This window comes from Fistularia commersonii, chromosome 20 (genome assembly GCF_037954325.1).
Source record: "Fistularia commersonii isolate RoL2024-O1a breed Wild chromosome 20, RoL_Fcom_v1.0, whole genome shotgun sequence".
Lineage (NCBI taxonomy): Eukaryota > Metazoa > Chordata > Actinopteri > Syngnathiformes > Fistulariidae > Fistularia > Fistularia commersonii.
This window is the reverse complement of record NC_141303.1, coordinates 4,468,104-4,495,656: the sequence shown is the minus strand read 5'-3', so window position 1 is coordinate 4,495,656 and position 27,553 is coordinate 4,468,104. Positions and strand designations below refer to the sequence as shown.

The window sequence follows — 27,553 nt, the reverse complement described above, 5'->3', positions numbered from 1 at the left end:
CGTTATTATTTAATCTATTCAATTTTTTTTTACATGGACTTTCAAGTTACTTCCTTGCAATCACCAGCTGACTCCACCTGCAGGCCCTGCCCAGGTGCGCTTTGCTTCACGTTTCATGTCTCGCGTCGAGGTCCCATTCGGATTGCTGTCATAACTAGTTGTAACACCGGTTTTCCATGACTGGGTCAAACTCCTGACACACGGGTTGTTTTTCTCCGGAAACTAAAATTGGGGCAGCGACGCCCGTCCGTCCAGGTGAGCTGTCGGAAAGGTACGGAGCGGACAGACAGGTGCCCGGGGGTAAGATGATACCCACCGAGATGTGGACCTGGGCCACATTTCTTTTCCTCGGAGGTTTGCACAGTTCCGGTAGGTTTGCATACAAATATACCTTGAGTCAATATTGTATGATCTTGTATGATATTGTATGCGTATTTCCATTTGTTCTATTCTTTATGCATGTGCGTATTTCTAGGAGAAACAAAATAGGGAGGGCCGGAGGGGGTCAGAATACCTTTCCCTGAAAATCATTGATAAAACCACCGGTTCTTTTAACTCAATATGAAGTCAAAACAACCCCAGACCCACTTGGATCTGTGAGATCTGCTTTAACGCACTAACTGTGTCAATAGCCTGCGTTTAAAAGAAGTTTAATTGCAGTGACATGCTGACACATCAAGTGTTATACTGCAACTGCATCTGGATATCTTCACATTGGTACTGAGACATTCATTAACTTCAGGAATAAATAAGACTTTGGATGTTTCAATGATTAGGTCATTTCAGTTTCAGTATGATTATTTTCAAGGTTGGGTGGTCCAACATGTTTTAATCAGGTTTTTATCATTGAAATTCTACATTCAGATCACAAACACACTTTACTATAAGGACTCAGGTATTTTCTCTTTACATTGGTGACGTCTAATGCTAAGACATACTTTAGATTACCTTTAGCACATGAGCAGCAAATTTTGCAACTTCTTCCCAGTATTCTCCGATAATGTTTGTAAGGTCAAGTGTTTGAGATTAGATTACAACGGATTATAACAAAGGCTTTTAATATATTCACAAGACGTCGATAAGATGTTATATGATAGGCAGAAAAATAATAGAATAGGAAGTAACCTTACAAGCCTTGCTTAGTGTACGTCAGGGGCAGGAAATTAACAAAAAATACATTAAAAGGGACTTCAGAACCTACATCCCATAGCGCTGATTTTGATCTGCTTCCTCAAAGCAAAGCAGCATGTGGATAAAAAAAAGTGTTTAGAAAGGAGGAGTAAATGAATAGTTAACACTGACAAAAAAAACGTCAGAAATATCAGGGATCGATAACCGTGCAATACTTGTATTTAGTACAAAATAATATCAATAATAGTCTAAAGTCATATCATGTCAGTAGAAACACAAAATCAGCTGTATTCATCTTTTTTTTTTAATCTTACTTCCATCTTTTCCCCAGTCTCATCATATCCTCCCAGCCCCCTCAACGTCATCTTCTCCTCTGTAAACCTGAAGAATGAGCTGCAGTGGTTGCCTGCAAATGGCACACCAAATGACACGCATTTTACAGTGCAGTACGCAATGTAAGCTATTTCACTATTTTACTTAAACTGAACCGGAAGTAAATGTCCAAATACTGTATATTATGTAGCCTAAGTGTTATGTTTCTGTCTGAGTATTTAGCCATAATAATTTGTTTGGATGATGCATATTTATTTCATTTATGCATGTAATAATAGCTATTTCATTTAAACAATTAGGGAAAAAAATATTACATAAATTTGGACACTGAACACCCAAAGTGACAGGGTTTTTGCCATAGAGACTTGACTTTGGGAATGCTAACAGTGTAAATTAAGTAATTGAATGGGAAAAATAAAACACTTCTCAATGGAAACCTTTTTTTATGTATTTCTTTTGTACTGTTAGTTTGCATTGGACTAAATAGACTAGAATATTTACCAACTGTTTACATTGCAGATTGCATCTGGCATTTGTCTTTATTCCAGTTCTTCAATATGCCTGTTTGTTGGAAGCATTTTGTTGCCTGTTTTTTTTTTTCAATCTTTTATAGTTCCAACTTATTGTAAATATCTTTACTACCATTTATCAGTTGTCATAACAAACACGAATAAGGCTGATTTAAAAGGCACAGAGGTTTACATTGAGCACTTGCACCTTAAACCAAAAGCTTTTTACAACAAGGCCTCTTCTGAACCATATCACACATTAAGGAAGCTACCATCCAAAGCTGTAGCTTCTCAGTGGGAGCAGCTCAAGGTTCGGTGTCTTGGCCAAAGACACTTCATCAAATGGCCAGAATAAGTTGGTGATCTGGACACCAAGACAGGAGTCACTTTATCTGAGAAGGATTTGATTGAGTTAGGTTGTTGTTGGGATTTTTCTTGATCCAGTCTCTCTTCCACAGCTACGGGGACAGCTTTGAGACAAGCAAGGGACGCCGGGTGAACTGGAGGCCTGTGCCGCAATGCACTTACATAACGCAGAACACATGTGATCTGACAAATGAGACATGGGATCTAGAAAATGGGTACAACGCTAGAGTTCGTGCTGTGGTCAGTGAGACATTTTCCAAGTGGGCTGTGACATTGAGGAGGTTTGATCCCAAGTCGGACAGTAAGTTGAAGTCATTTTCTGAGCAAATATCTAAATAAAGACAATAAAGAGATACTGTAGCTATCTTAAATGTCAATATTAAAACCATTGTAAAACCATACCAATTGTAAATAACAACTTTATTTACTTCGGGATAAATAAAGTTGTTCTCATCTCTCTCATCTCATCTCATCTCTCATCTCATTTTAAGACTAACCCAAACTGTTTGAACACAAACATGTCTAATCAAGGATAATATCTTCTCATCTTAAAATAGCTGCTTTTGGGCCTCCTTTGGTTAATGTGGAAGTTGAGGACAACAATGCCATCATCACTCTGAAGGGGCCGATGAGATATCAGCCTAACAACTACAGACCGCCAATGTCCTTTGCAACACTCTACCCACAGATGACTTACATGATCTCCATCCGAAATACGCGCAGTGACCTAGTGGTGAGTACTAATATATGAGGTCTGTGGTATTTCGCACCTTTTTCCAAAGTGTGTGAGTTCATTAACCGTCAAAGTTATGGGCTGTTCAGCTATATAAAGTTGATGATTTGTTTTTCTTTCTTCTTAGCGAAACATTCCCGTGGTGTCCAGTTCCCATAAGTATAAAATGATGGAATACAGTACACAGTACTGCTTCTCTGCAAACACAAGGTTGTTCTCCTTGCCTGTGAGGTGCTTGCCTTCAGACTGGCTTTGCATTACCACACCTCGAGGTACTAAACCTGAACTTGGCTGTTTTTTCTCCCTCCTTGCTTGACAAGTTAAATGGAATGTGACCAAACAGGAGTCAGAAGTAAAAGTATTTGGTTTACCAAAACACAGTAGTTGGTGCCTGAGGCATCTTGGCCTTGTTTAGAGACATTGATCTTTGTGCAACTTTTTAGAAAAATAGAAAAAAAAGGAGCAACGGAATGCATATTTTTCAACATAAAATATACAATGCTTGTGATATAAACTTTACTATCATTACTATTGGATTCTACAGACAATTTGAAAATTAGATGGCTGACACGAGCTTTTCACTCCAGACACGGAAGAGAGAATTATGTAATCCAAAAGTTTAACCTAGTTTTAGATACATGTTAATGTTAAGTTCTAAATGAAAATCAAAATTTTATTGAAATTGAACAATGGACTTAAAGGCAAATGTAACCCACTGATTGAGTTGTTAAATTCTATGTCAAATGAACATGTCCACGGAGGTTCTCGGTCATCCAGGTCATTGTAGATTCTTGTCAAAATCTTCTTCCTCACATAAACGCGACTTGATTTTCTTCCCTTGAAGAAGTTTTACCTCTCAATTGAGAGACTTCTTCAGTTCAACTGAGGAGGCATTCAAGGGGAGAAAATCAAGTCCAGCTGCTACGAGATGATTTTGACAAGGGTGTCAAATTAACGTTTGCAGACAGCGTATCATCCACTTAATGTTATTACATGCATAAGATTTAGCATGCAGCTTTGCTCACCCTGATGTAACTACATCAATATCACAACATACAGTACATCCAAATGACAATCAATAGTTGGCAGCATTGCTGTTTGTCTACGAGGACGATAATCATAGCATCATTTATTGACAGTCACTGCTGCAAATACAAAAAAAACTGCAGCAGTGCAACCTTTAACAGACACTAAAACAAGGTTTCAGGAAAAAGTGTAACGTGCAATGGTGTGTCTAAGTGGCACAACATTGGGCTGGTTTTACTCATGTGTTGCAAATTTGTCATTACAGATAAACAGACATTTCATCGGAGTTAGATTTAAATGGTTCAAGTGAAAGTGAATTAAGATAGATAACCAATATCTAATCATGTGGGTTTTTCAAATATGTTCAAATAAATGTTTGGGAGGGTCTGGGGAACAGTTTAAGGTGACAGTGTTTGAAATGTCATTGTTTCTCTTTTCTTACTTTTACAGATCCTATGACTGACCAATTGGAAAGAGCCATTTTAGGTATTGTTGTTCCATCGCTTTGCATAAGTGTCATCTTGTTGTTGGGCTACCTCCTCTATCAGTACCTAAGGGGGAAGGGACAGAAGAGCCCACATATCTTGGTAAATCAGATATCTTTGAATACAAGCAGAATAATGAACTACTGATTGGTTATATTGTTCTGTAAATTTGCTTCATTGTGAAGTGGAATATGATTTACTCATGATAATGCAGAAAATGGATTCGGCACGATCCTGAACTTTCTCAGACAATACAAATTTTATAAAAATGAAAACATACTCAAAAGGTATCTTGTATATTTCGATAGGTCATACACTTATCCAGGTTATAGTGGCAAATTTCCAGTTGAAATAAACAATGATAGAAAAGAAGAAAAAAACAACAAGTTATAGTAGACAAATATCAAACGGTGTCAAAACTTTTTCAATTTTCACTTTAACATCCAGGAGCCGCCTTCATTCCACTCGACCCATCTAACTCTTCCTTCTGAGAAAATCAGCATCGTTCTCCTCTCTGTCATCAAACATGAGTTCTCATCGGACTCAAATGGTACAATATCCAACCACGAAGCTCACAAGAACAGGCACCTCCGATACATCGCCCAGAGGCCCGGAACACCGTTCGATCCGGAGGAGCAGTTGGACAATTTATCTGTTGCCTATGGAGTCATTGAAACGGGTCCTCGAAACGCAGATGAACGCAAAGAGGATGGAGAAGACAGAGGAGCAAATGGGCGTAATAATCAAGGTGCACAACAGCAATGTGTAGCAAGTCGAAGTTACAAAAAGAAAGAATATGGGACTGGCAATAATCAAAATGCTAAAGTTGGCAGTCTTTTGCCAAAAAGCTACTTACCACAGAGGTCAGCCCATACAAACATGCAAACACAGCTCCCAATAAACACTTGGACCGACTGGAGCATACATGTACAGGCACATGATGTGTTTGCACAGAATTTTGTGGGACCGAGCAGGTCAGGAGCTGACAAAAGGGATGCTGATACACAAATTCCAGGTACGTATATGAGCCAAAATCCCCAAACTGAGATCCCTTTGAATTTGAAAACAAAGACAGTGGAAGGGGCAAAGGAAGTGACAGAGGAAATAACACCTGGAAAGATCCATGAGGGTGTTGAGGAAGAAACAGAGGGTCAGGAAATACCCTTACTTGCTTCTTATGTCTCTCAAAACACCCATCGCAAGCTTACATGTGCTTCCTATCAATCTGATTTCATCTCAGATGCTTGTAGCGTAGATGATGAGGAGGAGGACCAATCTATTCGCATTAATTGGGATCCTGAAACAAGGAAATTAGTCATGCCAAAGATGAATATGGCACTCTGCCACGATGGTGGGCTGGATGGATTGGCTGATGGCGGAAAAGAAAAGGAAGATGGTATGAAGGGTGAGGAGGAAAAGAATGATGAGCTGTGTTTGCAAAGTGTATACAGAAGCCTGGGTTGTGAGGAAAAGGCAGCAGCACAGCAGTGGAACAAAACAGTTTGGGAAGTGGATGACATTGAGACAAGATGGAACTTAGTGATATCTAATGGGGATTAGAGCATCTTGTGCTCTGACAAAAGTACAGTTTAATCCAGATTTTGAAAACTGACAATACAAATGTCCCCATATTGAATAATTATTATTAATGCTAATCCTTTTTTAAAAATGGTTTCAAAATTGTATAGTCACTAAGGAGGGTTTATTAACCATTAAAGTTTTATCTGATTTTGAAATCACAACACATGCTAACAAAACAGACATAGTCTGTCATCGTCAAACTGAACAATGTTCTTATTTAGAACCAAAGAAAAATAAAACTGACGTGTCCAGTGATTAATGCAGATATTTAGTCCAGATAAGTTACTATTTTTTCATAAACTGCAAAGGAAAAGACAGTGCTGGACAGTGTGCATACAATTGGAATAAATCATAAAGCTGTAGAATTATAAAATGGTATTTTATCTTAATTTATAGTCTCAGGGATCAGACAGGGGAGAAATGAATCAGTCTAAACATGTGCAACCTCACTTTCTTCTGGTCTAGTTGTTTGTAGCATCAAATGCTGTTAATGCATCAAAAATGACCAATGTTGCAAAATTAACGGAATTTTCCAAGAAAAGCGATTAACATCTGTACTGAGTGTGTACTTCAGGGAAAGGTGGAAGGATGAAGTCCCGGAAGCAAAGACAATTACTTGACGTATTTTCTGGCAGTAAGAGAATTAATACTACAGAAGAAGAATTGAAATAGCCTGACTAAAAATATAACAGTGATTAAATTTAGATTGTTATCACCAGGTCATCCATTCTAGACACAGGACAATGACAAAGAAAGGGGTGTATAATCCATGATACTGTTAATCACAATTGCACATGTTAGACATGCTAGATTTCTTGAATGCAGACAACCACCCAAAAAGGCTCTTTTTGGCCTCAATGGAAAAATGAGAATTTATTCTGCAAGAACAAACAATTTTCACGGATTACTGAATGTGACGCGTGAAAGGAGGTCATCAGTGTAAATGAAGCTTTCACTTGATCCTCAGCTATCGTTAAGCAACTTTAAAGCAAAAGGGACGAGCACAGCTTTTTCCCAGTTTACTCACATTGCTATTATTTGCACCTATTTATTACAGGGACAGTCTAGTGGCACTAAAAATTATGTTTATTTTCTTCCCATACTGAGCGTCACAGTGTTAGATTATTGTTTGTTTCACAAAGGTTATTTGAATATTTCAAGAGGAATTTTACTTCATAAGTGTTTGATGCATTCTAGATATCCTGTGACACAGTAGCATATTATATGACATGTTTCACCGCGAAGCTCAGCAGTTACTTGTAAACCAGGAATTATCTTCATGTATCACTTACAGAAAAAACTTTTAAACCTTTGAATGTGAGAAACTTCTGTTTAACGACATGTACATTATGTTTTATAGGAGCACCTGTTCTGTGTTCTTTTCCAATTTTTATGCTAACATGAAGGAACTGTTTCATTTTTAATATATTGAAATACGATCAGCACATTAGCTAAAACAATAGCACTTTGGTACATAACCTTTGTGTTCTGCCTAACACAATGTTGAATGGTTTTGTATGAAATTAGATTTCTTGCTTAATAGAATGTTACTCTTTGAAAGTTAACTATTCTTTTTAGTACAAAAGTTGGGCAGTTTTAAGTTAGTGTGAAGCTGTGAAGTTCAACCCATTATGAACTGTGGTGTTTCATCTACAGTCTGTTTATGAACTTCATCCTTTACTGCTGCCACTTCTGCATTCCATTGCTGTTTCAGATGAATGCTTAAACTCTTAAAGTTAATGACCATATGCGTCATATCAATTGCATTTACCTATTCTTTTGTAGCCTCATTTTATATGTATAAATGTGACACACTGACCTAAAGTTATTCTGAAAATTGTTTTTGTCCCTGGGATATAAATAGTAATTCATTTTGTTCCACTCAGCAGGTATTTCTATGCTGCTGTGTCATAGTTTTATTCTTTGCGTTAATTACACAACAATCTCTTCCTGAATGGGAATTACCGAGTCTCAAAAGCCTTGTTCAAGTGGATTTAAATTTTCCATTTCGAGGGCCATCCGTAAAGAATATTCGTAAACCATGATGTAATTTTTTTCCCATTGTGACAAGACATTGAAGTTCTGTATGTTGTGCAGTGTATAAGACAAATTGTACATTGAGAACAAATAACAGTGTTAGCTCTAAACTCCTAGAAAGCCGAGGGTCCTAAATTAGACCCCTGACCCCGAGTTGAGTACAAGGCACATTTGGAGGGGTTGAGAAGCAATTTTCAGGAGAAAAAAAACAAATGGAAAATCGATAAAAATGAAAACAGTTCAACTTGACCATTAGAATGTTAAAAATGAATGAAATCAACATCGCTACAAAGATTATAAAGCAACACGAGTCAATTTTGCTGTTTCTTTTCTGTGTATTTGTCTTTTATTGTATTTTTCTACATGTAAGTCAACAATAAAATGATTCAAAGATACAAGTACTTTAACTTCCTCAGTCACTGTTTAAGTTGATTTCAATAGTACTCACATGAAAAGAAGCAATGATGTTCATTGTAGTGCACAGTAAGTCCAAACAGTGTCACATCTTTTTCATTGTTAATATTTAGAGACCATTATAGCTGTAGCTTCATCTTCAAATTCATTACATTTGATAGAATTTTACACCCACAATGTAAAAAGTTAATGAAAGTGTGATGATTGCCGATCGCTCCTAATGTAACTGTTGCTGGACAAAACCCAGCATTGTAAAAACCAGATATTGACGGGCAACCGTCCAGGATCATGAACAATTCCAAAGTTTGTTTGTTTTACATCTATTGAAATATGAAGAAAATGTGTCTCGATCACCTAAAATTTAATAATATATCAAATCTTTACATTATGCGTTAATAGTCTTGAAAAAAACGAATAAACTCTACTCATCATCTAGCTTTTTGAACGATTAGAGTCCACTATTCAATCTGAATCAAAATACTTTATTGATCCCCAGAGGAGAAATGTAGGAATCAAACTCTGGATATATGAGGTTGATTGTAAGGAAGAACAAAATTTACCAAAAAAAAACAAATATTAAAGGATGCATTAAATGGATGAATTAAAAAGGCTATCAGACTTTTTAATTCCTCTTCCTTCAGCCGCAAGGAATCTCAAAATCTTTGTACTTAAGACCTTAAAACACTTTATAGCCCTGACTTTGACACTTTCTAGTTTTATTTGTCTTTCTTATTCTACCTGCCCCTTTTTTTACTGTTTATACAATTACCTACTATTATTTTTATGTTTTACTTGAAACTCTGGCACAACAATTTCCTTCGAGATAAATAAAGTTGTTCCTATTGTTATTATTATAATTCTCTGATACGCAGTGTAGTCCTAATGTAAGTATGTGTGCACTATTACACGTAAGCGGTGACAAGGTGTAATGTCCAAGTCTCGCCTGTAGGTGGCGCACTTTCACCCGAGAGCCGCTACTCTCGCTCTCGGCTTCCCTTCGCCTCATCCATCATGGCGCCGCTCCTGCCGGCTTCAGCTGCCGCATCATTGGGGTGGGACCGACCGCGATGTGTCGGACTGCCAGTCGTTGGGTACTTCCGGCGGTTTCCTCTTCACTCGGCATTTAAATTGAAGCAGCAGCAACCTTGGCTTTTCAGCTTCGAGGCGTGACAGCAGACAAGCGAAGTTTAGCGAAGAAGCTACTCTCATTTCCAAGCGGAGGCGGAGTGATATAACGGTTTATGCCCGAAGCGAGTGAACAATAACGGCTGCGCTCCTGACCGCAGCTCGGTGCATCATTTTTGGGGGATCCCTCCGCCTGAACAACGGTAATGTTTAGCATGGATACGATGATATAGTTGTTGTTTGTTTTTTTTGTTTGTTTGTTTGTTTGTTTTGCGTCCCCGACGTTAGTTTATATGCTGAATTGCATCGAGGAGGAAAAAAAAACAAAAACAAAAACAAAAAACACCTTGACCGCATCTTTCGGCCCATATTCGCCAGTGATCAGGACGTGCAAGGACCTGCCGGGCTCCATGATGAACAAGCATTTGAAATATTAGATGTTAGTGGTCTCAGAGACATCTCGTTTTTATTTTATTTCATCTGTGCACGCAAGTGTCTAAATATATATGATTGAAGTGTAAATCAATAGAACTGGGCTGAGTATATAGATAACTATTACTTAAAACATCAGTCACCGCCTATTAAAGAGGAGCTGGATTTAATCTCCCAATTTTGGGGGGGATTGGAGAGATCAGCTATCCCGTAGTATTTTGATTGTTTTTCAGTTTTGAATAGATTTTTAAATCTGTTTTTTGGGGATATCGTTTTTGGCTAATTCTTTGTTTCATATGGCGCTGTATTTCCAGTTTTAATTTTGTTTGAACTGAAAAAACAACAACAAATACTGAAATATTACTTTTGTTTTTAAAAGAATCAGTATTCATTTGCAAAGGGTGACATAAACAAGTAGAGGGGTATCCAGCTCATTGGAAAAATTTTTTTTTTTTTTTTTTGGAAGATAGAAGACCAGTGAAAGGCCATCATGTTCAGCTGGCTGGGAACCGATGACAGGAGGAAAAAGGAGCCAGAGGTTTTTCAGACTGTCAGCGAAGGATTGAAGAAGCTCTACAAAACTAAACTGCTTCCGCTGGAAGAGAGCTACAAGTTCCACGAATTCCACTCCCCGGCCCTGGAGGATGCAGACTTTGACAACAAGCCCATGGTGTTACTGGTGGGACAATATTCGACTGGCAAGACCAGCTTCATCCGGTGAGAAAAGCACCAACACCGACACAATGCGATGATCCCAACACATGATGCTCTCCAGCGAACTGATGAGCAACTATAGAACAAGTAGCTATGATGTTGTTGGATGTTGTTTTATAAAAAAGGTGACACCCAATTTTGCAGACATCAATCACAGCCTGGCAAACTGCCTTCTTTTGTTTTGTTTTTGGCACAATATGTAAGTCTCATGATGGGATGTCAAACATCAATTCGGGTAAATTTTAATGAAAAGGACAAAATAGCAAGAAAGGATTTTTTTATCCTATATTAGCTAAAGCTGAGTTGTATGATCTGTGCCCTTTCTTTTTAGAGTTAATGTCATCCAAGTCTCTCAATCAACCAAGTCCAGTTTCCAACTTAAGCGCATTCACTGAGTCCCTGTCCTGTTTTTTCAAGGGAATTCTGAATTTTTCAATATTCATTTGGCTCAAAATTACCCAGCCCTGCTTGTATATATTTACCTTTTGCTTTAAAAGTAGAATGGCAAGTATTTGAGACAGGGGAATCTGGAATGATAGTAAGGGAGAGGTTGACACACCCAAACTGACTTCCTCAGCTCTAGTGAAGAAGTTTGTCCATAAGAACAAAGAAGACCGCAGTGATTATATGATAAAAAAAAAAAAAAAAAAATGTGAAATTGAATTGACAATAGTATGAAAAAGGAAAAAAAAAAAATCTGTAATCATGGATGCACAAAACCCATCTCCTGCAGGGGAAGAGCCACGTCCCCACAGGATTTATTGAATCCATAAAATGGTTTTATTTGACGGTCAAACTAACAGGCTAGTAAACCTTTCTGCATATGGCTGGCACTGAAGTTTGAGCATCCACTTTTGGCAAAGTTCCTTATTATACCCGGAGGTGGTCATTTATGTCTTACCCTCTTAAGAAGACGTTACTGCCGGGTCAGTTGCTGCTCCAAACCTGACAAAAGTGAATCCGTTCAATGGAAAAGACCATCAAAAGTTGGGAGAACTTACAGTAGGAATGGCCATAAATGGGTTCGTGGATGGATGTCTGACCTCATGCAGAGCTGACGGAGCCCGAGGCACAGGAAGTGTCGAGGATCTCAGCCTGGTGCTCTTCATGAACAAACAGTATAAGCTTGGAAAGTGGGTTGAGTTCAGTGTCAGTCATACTTAAAGTCCCATAAATTGTTAAAAATGTTGTCTTGTCCTCTGTAAATCTTAAAAGAACAGGGAAGTTGTGGACAGGAAGGCTAAAAATGTAGTTTTTGTACGATTTTCTCCATTGCATCAGTGATCTGCAGAGAGCCATGGTCCATCCATTTGCTGACTAAGTCAATAACCAACCATCCAAAAAGTCACAGTATCATTGCACATACACAGCTGCCTGAAGGCCAAAGTTTAATAATACGCGGATTAAATTATCATTTGAACAGTTTAGAGGAGCTCACCAATCAATTGTCAGCATTAGGTCATTCACTTTCACCGATGTCAATATTAGTGATAGTGATGTCTGCTCTACATTCTCCCAAATCCAACCATTTTTTGGTTACACATTTTACACATGCATAAAAGGCTAACAGCCTATGTGGCAGATATTTACTTGATAGTGGCAATTAATCGATGTTTTCAAGTATATGTGATGTGTCTGCCAAATATTACCTGAAGAATAAATATTTCTACATCCGTGAAACCTTCACACAGAAAAGAAACATGTAGCAGCAGCACTACAGTGTCATGCCATACCTCCGAAGGGACAGGCCACTGCCATGATTGCTACGAGCGTAGCTGACGCATTAAACAACCAAAGTCAACCAAAAATGATTGTAAGTTGTTGTTTCTTTCCCTTAATTAAAGTATTTGGGTATTAAATGCCTTTTAAACGTTTTCAAACCTTCATTGGTACCTGGATCTGATTCACCATCTGAAATATTAAGTTCCTTTGGTCATTGTGGTGATTCAGTTATTGAGTCCTAAAGTTTAAAATCAGTTCAATCTGCCTATAACATACTGACAGACATTATCATTGATCTTAATTTTCATTACATTTTTTTTATTTGCATCAGCACCTTAACATGTAATGACGCGCACCACACCTTAAACACTGTAATTAATTGGTAGAGGATGTTGCTTATGACACTGATGTTATGCAACATTTTGGATGTAGAGGGTTTCTGCAATTTGTAAAATAATGAGTGTCTGAGACCAGGGTAGGGGATATGAGCAGCACCAGATTGCACCACACAGACACAAACACATGAAAGAATAGTAGATAATTAGAGGCTTAAACCAGACAGAGGATGCTGTTTGTGACTTCCTGCTCGATGACTGGTCAGTGCAGATATCCCTCCCCCCTCTGGCTTCCTCTGATCTGATGTCTATTCTCTTGTCTCTCTCGTTCCTCATCATACCCTCACTGACATTGTGACAGTGAGATGCGGTATTTTAAAATGCTGAGTATCCCATTGTTCAGGAGTCGCAGTCACATCATCGCATTTCAAATCACAGGACTTAAGATGGGGCCTAGACACAAGGGAGGTCATTTTTCTGCATGTTAATTTTCTTCCGTCATTCACCCATCAGTGAATTAAAGAGCAATTTGTGTGTGTGTCTGTTTGTGTGTGTGTATAATTGGGCTTAAGAACCTGGGTAGTTATTTCATTCCATACTGCCCAGCCCTACTTCCATTACTTCCATATATTTTGTGTATGCAGAGTAGAATCACAAACACCAGTTCAGATCCCATTGCTTCACTAAACACAAAGATTGGAAAAAAAGCTGGAAAAATTACCTCTGATGGCTAGATTTAAAAAAAAAAACAATAACCTTTACACCTCATAAATTGTAATTATAAGATAATGGATTGGTGAACCTCCTGCCCACTAATCTTCAGTTATATTTCAGATAGTAAATGAACTGAAGTCCACTCCAGAATTACAATTAAGAAGTGATAAATGAAACAGCATTACTGTGGGGTGACGTGTAACCTTCTGTGTGTGTGTGTGTGTGTGTGTGTGTGTGTGTGTGTGTGTGTGTGTGTGTGTGTGTGTGTGTGTGTGTTCCATTTAACACACACACACACAAACACACACTCACACACAGAAAGGACTATCAGTCATTTTAATCTTAAAGATGAACATGTTGGTGCATATTTATTATACAACCTCCTCAGAGAGTCAGGACAAATTGCGCTATGCAAACACGTGTGCAGAGATGGCTCCACCAGGCACCACTGGCTCTTTAAACAAGGTGTGTGTGTGAGTGTGAAAGTGTGTGTGTGTGTGTTTAAGATGAACCACAGACAATCATCCTTACATCTGTTTGCAGTTAAGAATGCTAACAGTCGAACAAATTTATTGTCCTCTTGGCTATATATCTCCTTAGCATCTGGCCTTCACGCTTCATCTGCTTCATAAATCCACTAAAAATTCATTTGTATCATATTGGAGTTCACCATTTTCACAGATGAGATTGAAAATTTCACACTTTCAAATATTTGAGTCGTAAATCAGCTCATTCGCTGTTTCCATAGCAACAGACATGAGGTTCTGCATTAGGTGTGTCTCAAACAATATGATTATTTTTCACTAATACACACAAATAATGTTTAATTTTGTATAATTTCATTAGGAATATTTACGTAAAAACTAACCTCCGCTCTAATTTAATTTTTTTTGTAACAATAAGTAAATCTTGGGCTTTACAAGCTAAGCGGAATCTTTGCACAGATTTACTGTGTCTCATGTGTATTTCTAGCACGAGGGACACCAAGCAGTATTGGAATTATCTTGAATTCCCAAGTTGCAGTATCTAATAGAAACACAGTGATATCAGGTATTGGTCTTACTGGCTGTCCAGACCAGCAGTATATGCCTCCCAATGGCGTTCTGAAAAAATTGTGATATACACATATCAACCGTTTCCTCTCAGGACATCAACTAACCAACGTTGTGCGTCACAATATACATCGGACATTATCGAAAGTAGTAACACTATTGTGTTGTAATAGCACTGTAGTTCATACTGTGGGAATGCCAGCTGGATTTTTTCACTCCGTGCATTAAGCTCATCAGAACACGGGCTCTGTGAAATGACTTCATGACAGAGCAGTACTGCATGCTTTGCGTCGTCCTACTACCAAACTATAAACAGCGAAACGCCTCAGGTAGCGTCCTTAAGGATTATTCTTATCAAGTCATCTTCACCCGTAGTCTTGTTGTGTTTAATGCCATGTTTTAATACTTTTCCACAGCTACCTGTTGGAGCAGGATTTTCCTGGAATGCGGATTGGCCCCGAACCCACCACAGATTCCTTCATCGCGGTGATGCACGGTGACACGGAGGGGATCGTTCCGGGCAATGCTTTGGTGGTTGACCCAAAGAAGCCTTTCAGAAAGCTTAATGCATTTGGAAATGCATTTCTCAACAGGTAGTTCCCCCCACACATTCATACACATTTGTAAAGAGATAGTTGAAATGCACCCATGGTTGATGGATACCGCAAAGGCTTTTGATTTCTGTGATCTGGAAAGACAACATGTGACAAAGTTGAAGTGTATAAACATGGACAGAAAGACTTGAAGAACAGGGTGAGGAAGAAAGCGAGGCCGAGAGTACAAGTGAGAATCCACACCACAGCTCTACATTCCTCGGTGATTGAATTTCCCTCTGCTCACTGGTTAGGCTTTCCTCTGTTAATGTGTTTGTGTGTGTGTGTTTGTGTGTGTAGTTGTGTGACAGTCAGCGAGAGACAGAAAGAGAGTGCCTGACTATGTGAGCCAGCTTGCCATTTTTTGCAAAGTCACCGGGGCTAGTGTAGAAAGCTGCCAAAACTTGAATATGGAATTTGCAACTACAGGCCCACCCCTGCAGACAGGTGACAGGAGCAACAGTTTCAGGGAAGGAGTGGGGTCAGAGTGGGGCCAACCTACCTCTTGCCCAGTAATTTATAAATACTATGAAGTTGTTCCAGTTTGGGGAAACCTCGCATTTGTTGACATAATTTCTCCAAGTCAAAACTCAAGATATAGTTGGTCAATGGAAATTAACTCGTGATCACATCCACATCCAGGTGTTATCTTGGTTTCAATTTCTATAACGCAGTCCCATCAAGATGCATAAAGGGTGTGGAGCCTGAGATCTGGACTGATTATACATTCTGAAGATAAGCCTATATATATTTTTTTTTTTTATACATGTATTTTTTTTTTTTACAGTCTAATATTTTGATTCATGTTAAGTAGGTTTTCAGTCCCCCGTGTCAATGGACACTCACAGTGAAGGAAGGTAAAAGTTCTACGAGATGTGATTTTTTTTTTTTTTTTGATCTTTTTAAGATAGCCACAACAACCCCATGCATGTGGTCGACACGAGTCTTTGCTGTGAGTATTTATACAGCTGGGGAAGAAAAAGACAAGAGAAGGGCAGAGGGAGAAGGGAGACAGAGCTCTGGAGCTGGATAATGTTTGTTATTTAAACATTTTACACTTCTGTCCTGATCTTATCCTGTCATCTTGTGCGTGTGTGTGTATGTGTGTTTGTGTGTGTGTGTGTGCGCGCGCACCCTCACGAGCAGGTTTGTGTGCGCCCAGCTGCCTAACCCCGTGCTGGAAAGCATCAGTGTGATTGACACACCAGGGATTCTGTCAGGAGAGAAACAGAGAATCAGTCGAGGTAAAACACACTCCCATTACACTTTTATCTCCCTCAGATTGTTAGGGTGTGTTTATTTGTGTGTGTGTGTGTGTGTGTGTGTGTGTGTGTGTGTGTGTGTGTGTGTGTGTGTGTGTGTGTACGTGTGCGTGTGTCTGCGTGTGACTGTTCTTTCACCGGACCCATTCAGCTTCAGCCCCCTTGTCCCACTAAACTCTCAACTACAATGTCAGCGTTTCTGTGTGTTTATTTTAGCTTTTAGCTCTCTAGAGGATTATGGTTTATTCATTTCAAAGTACCGGAAGCAGTGACAAAAAAGAAGAGCTGAATCTTTTCCAAAACACACATGCTTGCTCACAGTACGGATGTCATCCTGAAAATTCTGTGTGTACAACATGACAAATACAATGCACATTTTTCCCAATACCTATTGAAAATCCTTACCCTAACCTCCAGTTAGTATACAAGCTTCTGACGCACATTTTAAGTGTTTTTTTGTTTTTTTTTGGAGACTCTAGAGTTGATAATGTCCAAACAAAGGGGGGTAAAAAATCGATAGTAAGGTGACAATAATGTGGTACAAGTGCTGATTTTACATGAGACTGCCGGACAGAAGGATGGAAAAAAAAAAGCAAATGAATCGCATACTTTACACGTAAAATATAGAGTTAAAAGGTTTCATCACGTGTTACATTTACAGCAGTGCATTAATGACTGACTAAAATCCAGGCTGGAAACTGTCCACAGCAACAGAGCTTCATCTCAGTTATCCACAGACAGAGATTTTTGCAAGTTAATGTCTCCTAATTTGGCCCACAAAGACATTGTAAATTGTTATTTGTGTATCTCACGACAAAAGACCGAACTGACGTAACGCATACCCCGCTGCAGAGGAGTAGTTTAGTTGTGAATGGTGACCCAAGAATTTTTCCTAGCTTTCTTCGAGGCTGACACGGGGGCCACTGGCTGGCATTCCCCAGGCAGAACGGCGGCATTGCCATCCCAACAGCTGACATAAACAAAAGCACCGGGATAATTAAAGACAGACATAATTTATCCTCCTCCTCTTCCACTCTTTAAACTTTGAACGTTCTCTTACTCCGGTATTTTGTTTATCTTGAGTTAGTCACTTCATATTTTTGTAGAACCATGGATATTGATTTGTCATTTGTGATTCTGTTATATTCCTTTTTTTCCCATCTGATTAATCCTCCCACATCAGTCTGCATTTTGGAGAAATAAATCCTAAACTGAAATTCCATCAGAAGCAAAAAACTCAGGCTCGTGAAAATGATCAAACCCTGATATGTGAATATGAATCATGCTGGTATCCAAAGTTCAAATCAACCGGCAGGTATATTCATCATTTTTGCGGCATTATCCTAAGGTTTTAATCATTTTCACATGTTGTTGAAGGACTATCAAAACTGATTCTGGGTCCCTTCAGGTGGGGCTTAAAATATCAAAAAGTCATTATACATTGTGTCATCACGATTGGTTTTTCTTTCTTTTGTTTTTCCCCCCATCCTGCAATTTTTCGCAAGACCTTTCCATAATCAAAGATGCATTTTTCCGCTCTTACGAAACCTGAGTGTGGACATTATCATGAAGTGTTGACATGATAAAATACATAAACACATTTATGCAATTCCAAAAAGAACAAGGATCAAGTCCTCAAGGTTGAGTTCAGCACATTGCTTCATAGCAGGGTTGGGTCTCCCTCTTTTTTTTTTTTTTTTTGCATAGAAAACAGTTTTCCATGAGAAGATTGTCGTCTGTTAACAAACACTTAACAAGGAATGCTTTGTGAGCACCAGCAGAATTACGGATTTTGTTTACAGTTAGAAGCCACCCCCATCCACTCTTGTGTTTTCTGTTTATCTCGCCAAACATCACGCAAAGGTGTTGTCAAACTAAATAAACAGTTGAGTGAGGTGTGAGCCCACCATTGTCTGTTAAATATGAAAAAAATAACAGCTGAAGTGAACCTCTACCGACACAGCTGTGTTTTCTCGAAGGACTGTGTGTGTGTGTCTGCGTGTGTGTTTGTGTGTGTGAGTAAGTATCTTTGAGCACTCTCTTCTCACACATTTTCCATCCACATGTTTATCACATGTCAAGTGCATGCTGGATTTATTCATGTCTTGTTTGTCCCCCAGTTATGAAAGCACAGTTCATTTCTTCATTTTCTGCCATTTTCCCATCTATGTATTCACATGTGCATGTGTTTCTGGGCGTGCGTGCATGCCTGTGTGTGTGTGTGTGTGTCCAGATGAGGAGGTTTCAGGCTATAGCTGCCTACATAGATGTCCCTACGGAGGTACTGTCCATCTAAACAAACATGATGTTGTAACCGAGTTGAAACCATCTTGATATCTTGGCTGTCAAGGAATTTGTGGACACATTCTTCACCAGAACCTTGTCACATGGTGCGGGGAACAAATGTATTATTTACTGCTCAACTAAATGTTTAGTCCGTTTCATGACATGGTGCTTTCAAAGAAACTGAATAGAACAGAACTTGTATGTCCGAGTCAGAAGTTTTCTTCACTGACGTGGATGAGATGAGGTGGAATCCGTCCATCCATCCATTCTGATCAGTCAAAAAATATCTTTCGGGAAAAAAAATGAAGGACTCAAGCGGTTAATTTTTCTTTTTTTTTGAACCTCGGTGTGAGTGATGAGACTCAACATGTTTGATTTTTAATAAAACCAGTCACTATTGGTCCTTTATTTATCGAATTAATGACTCCTCCACATTCAATACTGATTATTCTTCTATCACATCCTCATTGCAGCTGAACATCAAGCAAATCCTTTAGCTTGTAAATTTAAATCAAATGACCCAATATAGGTATTTGATCGAATAACACAGCAACCATTTGCTCATTACTGTCAACTTAACAGCACCCAATATCTGTACACTTGTTTCCCAGTGTTTTTTTTCTTTGTATTTAAATTCATCTGTCTGTAATCACCAAAGTAACCGCTTTTATTTAAATGAACCCCACATTAAGAAAGGAAGGCGGTGTAATAAAAATATCAGTAAAGTTTTCCCCCACCCCCCCTCACCACCATGTCACGTTTGAGACCTGCGTGAAGATTAAATCCACTAAATTCGTTTTCTCATCGAGTTCAGCCTATCAAGTGCTCTCTTAACCTCGAATTAACCCCGTAAAGCATCACTCGAGCTGCAGTGTGATCTTTGCCCCGGCATCACACAGCAGGACCGCTCACAGAAAACCATCCATGCTTTACCAACAGTTTGTCATTAATGCTTAACTTCTGCTTTGTGCCAGGAAGGACAGATTTATTTTTTTTCCACGTATTATTCTACTTTGTTATGCTACGATCCTTTTTTTTTTCAAGTGTTTTGAGTGAACTGTCATATTGAACATGATATGTTTGGATAAATTCACACACATGGATGAATCCCGGGGAAACGTGCACGTTCAGATTTCCTTCACTGCTCCTCTGCTGGCAGGAGATGCAGTACAGCGACATTTGTAACAGTTGCATGAAGCAAATACATAACTAGTTTGTTTTTAATTACCACCACACCCAAAAAACTATCTCTTTTTTTTTTTAACTACATTTCAGCGTTTAAAGCTTCGGATTTGAAGGAGTCTGGGTCGGGTTTATATGATAGCAACCTGGATCATAAAAGAATTGCTGATTTTTGAGCCGCAGGTCAATGGAAAATTCAAGACTCGCAGACATGGAATTAACATAGATTTAATAACAAACCTGCTGCCAACTGACAGAAATCGCTCCCAGATTTCCATCCCATAATAATCCCCACTCTAACAAGTTTACCATTAACGCCACTCGCCATTTGTTCTTCACTGTTGGTTTAACACCAAGGGTTACTAATCTCTTAATTTATTTCTTTTGTTCTTTTGTTTTCCCCTTGTAAACTGTGGAATTTTTTCCAGGTAAGAGGGAGGTTTGTCCTAGAACCGGACTGAAGGTCAAAAGCGTCAACTTTAAACTAATCCTGACAGACGAATTTAGTCCAGCATTTATTAACAACTTGAATTATTGATCCGTCATTCTTACGCTAATAGCTCATCGGTTCAACTTAGTGAGAAATGCCAACGTTGAAGAATCTAAATGCTAATGTAGGTTTTTTTTTTCGACCACCTCATTGTTTGATTTTTATCGGGCCGCTCCGTCCGCACACTGGCAAGCCAGCTTCCATCTGTAAACAATATATTTTCTAATATCGGCAGCCTCCTCCTTGACCCGAGGCCACTGTAATGGTTTCCTCTGAGGAATATTACAACAGCTGAACTTCATGATTCTCAGATTATAGATGAGCACAGAAACTCACCGGGCTGTTCTCTATCCTCCAGCTTTTTTTTTTTTTTTTTTGCTCCTCGCCCTTTTGTTTCATGTCGTCCTCCTCTTCCTTCGCCTAGGCTATGACTTTGCCGCCGTCCTGGAGTGGTTCGCAGAGCGCGTGGACAGGATCATTTTGCTTTTTGACGCACACAAACTCGACATCTCCGACGAGTTCTCCGAGGTGATAAAGGCCCTGAAGAACCACGAGGATAAAATCAGGTGCCGTTAACGCCGGTGGATCTCGAGACGTTGTTTTTTTTTTGTTTTTTTTTTTTGTCTCCCGCTCGACGTTAATCTAAGTTAATTGCATGTCTGTACAATCACAATTTTAACAGTTGAATAAGAAGCAGTAACACCGGCCCGCTGCATTTTTCAGGGTCGTGCTGAACAAAGCTGACCAGATAGAGACCCAGCAGCTGATGAGAGTTTACGGTGCCCTCATGTGGTCACTGGGAAAAATAGTCAACACCCCAGAGGTGAGGACAAACGGTTACTGCGATGATGTCAGTTTCTCAATGTGCGATATCCTGATAAAATGAGACTTCTTCAGTCATGGCAGATTTGAAGCTTGACACGCAAGATGACTTTAGCAGGGTGTTGACATTCTTTGCTTTCCACTCACGGCTGACAGCTGACTAGAGTTAATAGAATGTAGCAATGTTTCCATCAGTCAACAGTGTTTCTGCACTACATTACATTACATTACATTGCATTTGGCAGACGCTTTTATCCAAAGCGACTTACAATAGAGGACATAAGGACTGCAAATATACTTGCAAATACACGATGCACCGGAAATATACAGAACAGTAAGCTTGTGTTAGTGAGTTTTTGTTTTTTTTTTTTGACAGAGACACACAAACGTACACACACACACTGCTTAGCCTAACTTGGTGCCTAACCTGATCTGGGGCATCAGCACAGTAAAAAGTCCTGAAAGAGAAAAGTTTTTACCTGTTTCTTGAGGGTTGAGATAGATGATGCTAGTCTTGTTGCTTCTGGAAGTTTGTTCCACCACTGAGGTAGTAGAACTGAGAACAGTTTTGCCTGAGATCGCTTAGAGCGAGCAAAAGGTACTGAATAGTACTAAATAGTGGAAAAAGCAACATTATATATTGATTAAAGATTAATTTGGGTATATGTATGTATAGTATATAGTATGTTTTAGAAACACTATTCATTACTTTCTGTTTTCAGGATGGGTGTCAAATTAAAATGTGATGTAATTCTTCGAATGAGATGCTTTATGCCGTACTAGACCCTTTGCTGCGTGTTGTTTGAGTTTACCAGACTGTGATCGGCACTCCATTCCCCCTTCTTGCAGGTGATCCGCGTCTACATCGGTTCCTTCTGGTCCCACCCGCTGTTGATCCCCGACAACAGGAAGCTGTTCGAAGCAGAAGAGCAGGACTTATTCAAGGATATTCAGTCTTTACCAAGGAATGCAGCGCTCAGAAAACTCAATGATTTGATTAAGAGGGCGCGACTAGCTAAGGTGAGTTACACCGTAAATGAAGAGAAAATTCAAGGAATTGGCGTTTAGGCTACGTAATGCTCGCTTTAAGATAAAACGGCGGGGTGAAAAGTTTCTAAAAATTCAATTTCCCTGTGCAGGTGTGTGTGTGTGTGTGTGTGTGTGTGTGTGTGCGTTGATTTCGTGCCTCCCGCATCTCCCTCACTCAACTTCTCACTCGCCCGCCCAGCCCAGCTGGTAGCCTTGACACTAAAAGCTCTCTTCTGTCACCAAAATCATAGTACCTGACAAAAGTGGCCATTCTGTTCGGAGTGGATTATTTCCTGTTTCCTTCCAGACCTCAATATCACTAAAAGAAGTGGCAGCTTGCCACTGGGGTTGCACTTCGGCAAAAAACAGAGGATGTGCCACATGCACATGCCCAGAGATTTATCAAACTGAATTGTGTTTTCCTGTTGGACAGCTGATAGCGTGTGCATGCATGTGTTGTGATCGGCCTCAAGGACATGGGATGGATTCGGGGAGAGACGCAGAAACATGAAAATATAACTTCCTCGTATTGTGCTCTTTGCTTGGGTTGTGTGGAATATGAAAAACCAAAAAACCAAGATGAAGTGGATGAAAAAAAAATGGCTCAAAGGAGAGCCAATTGTTCCTTGAGTAATTTTTCTATTCTACTTTTCACCAAATAATTACACAGTACTTACAAAAATACAGGTAAACGTCAGCTGTATTGTCAATTTCTCCGCATGCACTGAACATACAGAGGAATATTGAAGACATTTCTCACAATCCCACGATGACATGAAATTAACATTATGATAATAATAATCAAGTGCAAATTAGCAGTGAAGCTCACTGTCACATTAAACAGTAAACAATAAACTACGAGGTGTGAAGTATAAAGTGCACGCAGATACAGACTGATACAGATTTGACGGCATGAGAGAGAAGCAGCAGACGGGGTTTTTTGTGCACAGTTTAGTGCAAAGGTCAGCAGGAACAACATAATGGTATATAATGCAATAGCAGCATGATGGTTTTCTCAGTAGTGCAAAAAAGGAAAAAAAAAGAAAGGAGCAATGTTTCGATTTGGACGCTTTACAGGTGAGGCGGATGGTGCGCACGTCTTTCAGGAAGGGGAGTGGGGCAACAATGATCCTTCCAGCTGTGCTCGCTATGCGCCGCAGAGCTTTTCCGTTGTCGTCCGTGCAGCTCCCGCCCCACACAGTGATACAGTGATGTGGTGTCGGTGGTCCAGGAGACGTCCTCGCTGATGTTCACCCACAGGACTTTGGTCCCGCTCACGCTTTCCACAGCAGCGCCATTGATGGTGAGCAGGGGGTGCTCGGTGTGGCCTCTCCGCAAGTCAACAACAATCTCCTTGGAGGTGTTGTCTCTGAACCATGTGGTTAGAAGGTCGACCGCCTTCCAGTAGTGGGTCTCGTTGTTCTTGGTGATGAGACACACCAAAGTTGTGTCATCTGCAAACTTGTTGCCTCTCACAGAGGAAGTCCAGCAGCCAGTGGCAGAGGGAGCCACTGAACCCCGGATCTTGTATTTTGTCGATCAGCTGTTGCGGGATTATGGTATTGAACAGCCTAGGTGAGTGAGGGATGGTTGGAGCTGAGCAGATTGCGCCTTCTGTGGAGCGTCTGGCCTGGTATGCAAACTGGTCGAGGATGGATTTGTGCCATAACTAGTCGTTCAAAGCACTTCATGATGATACTTTGTAACAAGGTGATCATCAAATATCTAAAAGAAGAAGAATAAGTTGAAACACAATAAATCTCACTTGTCTGTGTTACTAATTAAATGAAGGATAGTCTTTTTTATGATTTTATGGGAATACATGCCTTTAAAATGAACACACGCTGGCTCAGTCTGGCTCAGCAGGGAAGAAACCTCATATTCTTTCATCAGAGGTCTCCAAGAATATTTGTGGCTCTCTTGAGATTGCACAACCAACCTGTTTTTAATGTTTTAAATACCTATCTTCTGTCATTAACTCCGAAACGTCACATCCCAGTAAGTCTTCTGCCGATGACAGGAGCATCTCTGCTGTGCACCTGCAGGTCCACGCCTACATCATCAGCTCCCTGAAGAAGGAGATGCCGTCTGTGTTCGGCAAGGAGAATAAGAAGAAAGAATTAATCGGCAGCCTTGGAGACATCTACAAGCGCATTGAGAGGGAGCATCAGATTTCACCCGGGGATTTTCCAAATCTGAAGAAGATGCAGGTAAAGATAAGATAGACTTTATCAATCCCACACAGGGAAATTCAGTATGAATGAATGAATATGGATACAAAATGAACAAAAACTATGTGTAATTTATACACTAAAATACAAAATATAAAAGGAAAAAAAGGAGGAAATAAATGACAATATCGAAGAGTAAAAGCAAAATTAAAGAAAATGTATTATTCAGGGTTATAGAATGGTTATAGAATAGCAGGTGCACAGTGAATATGATGTATTTAGATATGAAAATGTATAAATATGTCACAGATGACAGTGGGAGGTCGAGACGGAGATAGTGGATGATATTTTTGTGATAAGCAGCATCAACACCATGCGACATTGTCTATTTGTGGCGTTTGCGGTGTCGCGCAGTCTGACAGCAGATGGGATGAGAGACTTCCTTGTCATCCCAAAATGGGGAAAATGGAACAGATTTCTAGAGCATTGTTTATCAAGTGAGTGCTATTGTTGATTTGTTTGCTTTCTGCAGGACCAACTCCAAGCTCAGGATCTCACCAAGTTCCAACCTCTTAAACCCAAACTCCTGGAGGCAGTGGATGACATGCTGGCCAATGACATCGCCGGCCTGATGGTCCTGGTCCGTCAGGAGGAAACCCAGCGGCCGAACCCTGTCGTCAAGGGCGGGGCCTTCGATGGCACTTTAGACGGCCCCTTCGGCCACGGCTACGGCGAGGGGGCCGGAGAGGGCATCGACGAAGCGGAGTGGGTCGTCGCGCGCGACAAACCCGCCTACGATGAGATTTTCTACACTCTGTCGCCGGTGAACGGGAAGGTGACGGGAGCCAACGCCAAGAAGGAGATGGTCAAGTCAAAACTGCCCAATACGGTGCTGGGGAAGATCTGGAAGCTAGCGGATATTGACAAGGATGGGATGCTCGATGACGAGGAGTTCGCTTTGGCAAATCACCTGATAAAAGTGAAACTGGAAGGACATGAACTTCCATCAGAGTTGCCGGCGCACTTGGTGCCTCCTTCTAAAAGGAAAATGCCAGAATCGATGTAACTTTTTTTTTTTTTTCCCCCCAATGAATGTTTCTAAATCTGTAAGTGAAAATATCCCCAATCAATTAGCTGACTTGTAGCATCGTAGGCGAAAGGATCTAAACGCAACACTGTGTATGTCTCCACCAAAGCAAATGTAAAAACAGAAGCATTTCGATATTCAGAGTTCTGCTGCGACAGCGTACGCTTTCTTTCTCGGCTCATAGCACGGCCTTCCCAAGAAAACAGATAAACGGAGGCGAAAACAAGTATCCTGGTGGAGCGAGCACACACAGGACATTCATACACGTGACCTTTAACCCACTGTTGAACTTTTTTTCTGTCAACATCTGTCTTATAACTTAAACAGGCAAAGATTACAGTGGAATGGCGAGTTACATTAATATAACACAGCATGTAAATGAACTGCCAAGCGAGCTTTCATAACCTTTGTGTGATTAAAAAATGAAGAAGGAGGTCATTTTTTTTTTTTTGCAGAATCACCTGGGGATACACTTGACCGAAGTCTTAACTAAACCCTATATTTCATTCCACCCCGCTGAAATGGCTCTGACGGAGGTGGTGGGGTTATTTGGGGGACAACTGGATCTCTTCACCTTTTGCATCTTGCTTTGACATTTTGGGATCGGCCTCCGATTTAAGGACGGGAGATGTGAGCTTACACTTGGTAAAGAAACACTGGAGTAGCGCAGAATGTACGTCAATCTCAACTACTGGAGTAAACAAAGGGATTCAGTAATGTAAAGACAAAGAAAGAAGAAACATCTAAAAATCAAATGTTGTTAATGCGATTTAAAGGTGACTTCCGCTGCAGCATCCGAGAGAATCAAACTATCAAAGATCCTGGACTATTATTAGTATTTTTGGTTTTTGGTTTCAAAGCCACATGCCAAAAAAACAACAGCGAGCACTTCACGCAGGCTAATTTAACAGTTCACTAACATGAACGCAGTAAATATAAAACCCATCATCATGTTTGAAAATACTGTGACTAGATTTCCATGGGTTCGGTTTGCACACGCGAGCGTGCCGCCGTTCCCAGTATAAGTACATTGAACGCTGAAATGTTCAAATGTTCATGACTCCTTGTGGGCACATTCTGACTATTGTATGTATGCATATGACCGTATGTATCGGTGCTATTATTTGTGACATAAATGTTTTACTAATAGTTACAATTAGTCTTACTCCCCATACAGGCGACTGAGTTTTAAGTATTTCGGACTGTTAGTAATTGAATTTTTTTTTTTTTTTTTTTTTGTTTTGTTTTGTTTTCAAAAGTAATCTAAACTAACCTGATCTGTACCGAGGGGGAACACACATCTGTTTGCAACTATTTTCTTGTGAGGATAATAAACACTAATTGATATATTTTAATGTTTAATTTCTTTCAAAGTTTATTAAGCCTTCCATTGTACACACGTGATTATTGTAAATCCCTGTCACGATGTTTCTGATATTAGTGTAACGATATGCCAGTATTTACGTCACATTTCTTTTCGGTTTCATTACCACAACAACGCTGACAATGTCATATGGTAAGAATTGTTTGCTGTGTATTTTATGAAAAGCACGACGGCGGCACAGAGGGTTAGACATTTCTCAAACACGTAGCACAAATGATAAAAATATATATATATATACATTTTAAAAACCTGACATTTTGATTTAAACTTTACATTCAACGTTTCAGCAACATTTTCCAGAGAATTCGGTAGAACGACACGCGTCGAGAAAAAAAAACAAACTCAGAACTCCTGGAAATTGACAGCATAAAAAATATGTAAGGCAAAAATCCAAGTTGTGAGTGTGTGTTTTTGTTTGTTTGTTTTTTTAATGTAATATTTCCTGTCCTTCAGGATCACAATAGTCTAAATGCTTATCTGGCATCCGAATGGCTCGGACCTCGTTTCCTCTCTGATTTATGCATCAAAAATCCATAAA

At 39.7% G+C, this 27,553-nt stretch overlaps 2 protein-coding genes across 4 annotated transcripts; both read left to right on the top strand.

Moving 5' to 3' along the window:
- Nucleotides 1-153: 153 nt before the first annotated feature.
- Nucleotides 154-8,594, top strand: il20ra (interleukin 20 receptor, alpha). Of its 2 annotated transcripts, XM_086167100.1 has the most exons (8): nt 154-369; nt 1,463-1,586; nt 2,432-2,640; nt 2,897-3,072; nt 3,200-3,344; nt 4,549-4,685; nt 5,031-5,733; nt 5,824-8,594. In XM_086167100.1, exons 1-8 carry the CDS (start codon nt 306-308, stop codon nt 6,141-6,143), a joined length of 1,878 nt encoding a protein of 625 aa, XP_086023226.1. In that variant the 5' UTR covers nt 154-305; the 3' UTR covers nt 6,144-8,594. The 2 variants fall into 2 exon arrangements, with proteins under 2 accessions (XP_086023226.1, XP_086023225.1); XM_086167099.1 differs by having other exon boundaries at nt 5,031-8,594.
- Nucleotides 8,595-9,802: 1,208 nt separating this feature from the next.
- ehd3 (EH-domain containing 3) lies at nt 9,803-26,972 on the top strand. 2 transcript variants are annotated; one of them, XM_086167393.1, is made up of 9 exons: nt 9,803-9,943; nt 10,643-10,889; nt 15,126-15,302; nt 16,449-16,546; nt 20,947-21,088; nt 21,246-21,345; nt 22,194-22,364; nt 24,419-24,583; nt 25,077-26,972. In XM_086167393.1, the coding sequence occupies exons 2-9, from the start codon at nt 10,663-10,665 to the stop codon at nt 25,608-25,610; spliced, it is 1,614 nt and encodes a 537-aa protein (XP_086023519.1). In that variant the 5' UTR covers nt 9,803-9,943; nt 10,643-10,662; the 3' UTR covers nt 25,611-26,972. The 2 variants fall into 2 exon arrangements, with proteins under 2 accessions (XP_086023519.1, XP_086023521.1); XM_086167395.1 differs by having other exon boundaries at nt 10,639-10,889.
- The last annotated feature ends 581 nt before the right edge of the window (nt 26,973-27,553 follow it).

Excerpts from the sequence above, each read along its gene's own strand:
- ehd3 (XM_086167393.1), top strand. The coding sequence starts at position 10,663 with ATGTTCAGCTGGCTGGGAACCGATGACAGGAGGAAAAAGGAGCCAGAG. Across the intron at positions 15,303-16,448 it reads GGAAATGCATTTCTCAACAG|GTTTGTGTGCGCCCAGCTGC; the intron begins GTAGTTCCCCCC and ends CCTCACGAGCAG. Across the intron at positions 22,365-24,418 it reads AGAGGGCGCGACTAGCTAAG|GTCCACGCCTACATCATCAG; the intron begins GTGAGTTACACC and ends GTGCACCTGCAG.
- il20ra (XM_086167099.1), top strand. The coding sequence starts at position 306 with ATGATACCCACCGAGATGTGGACCTGGGCCACATTTCTTTTCCTCGGA. Across the intron at positions 3,073-3,199 it reads ATACGCGCAGTGACCTAGTG|CGAAACATTCCCGTGGTGTC; the intron begins GTGAGTACTAAT and ends CTTTCTTCTTAG. Across the intron at positions 4,686-5,030 it reads AGAAGAGCCCACATATCTTG|GAGCCGCCTTCATTCCACTC; the intron begins GTAAATCAGATA and ends TTTAACATCCAG.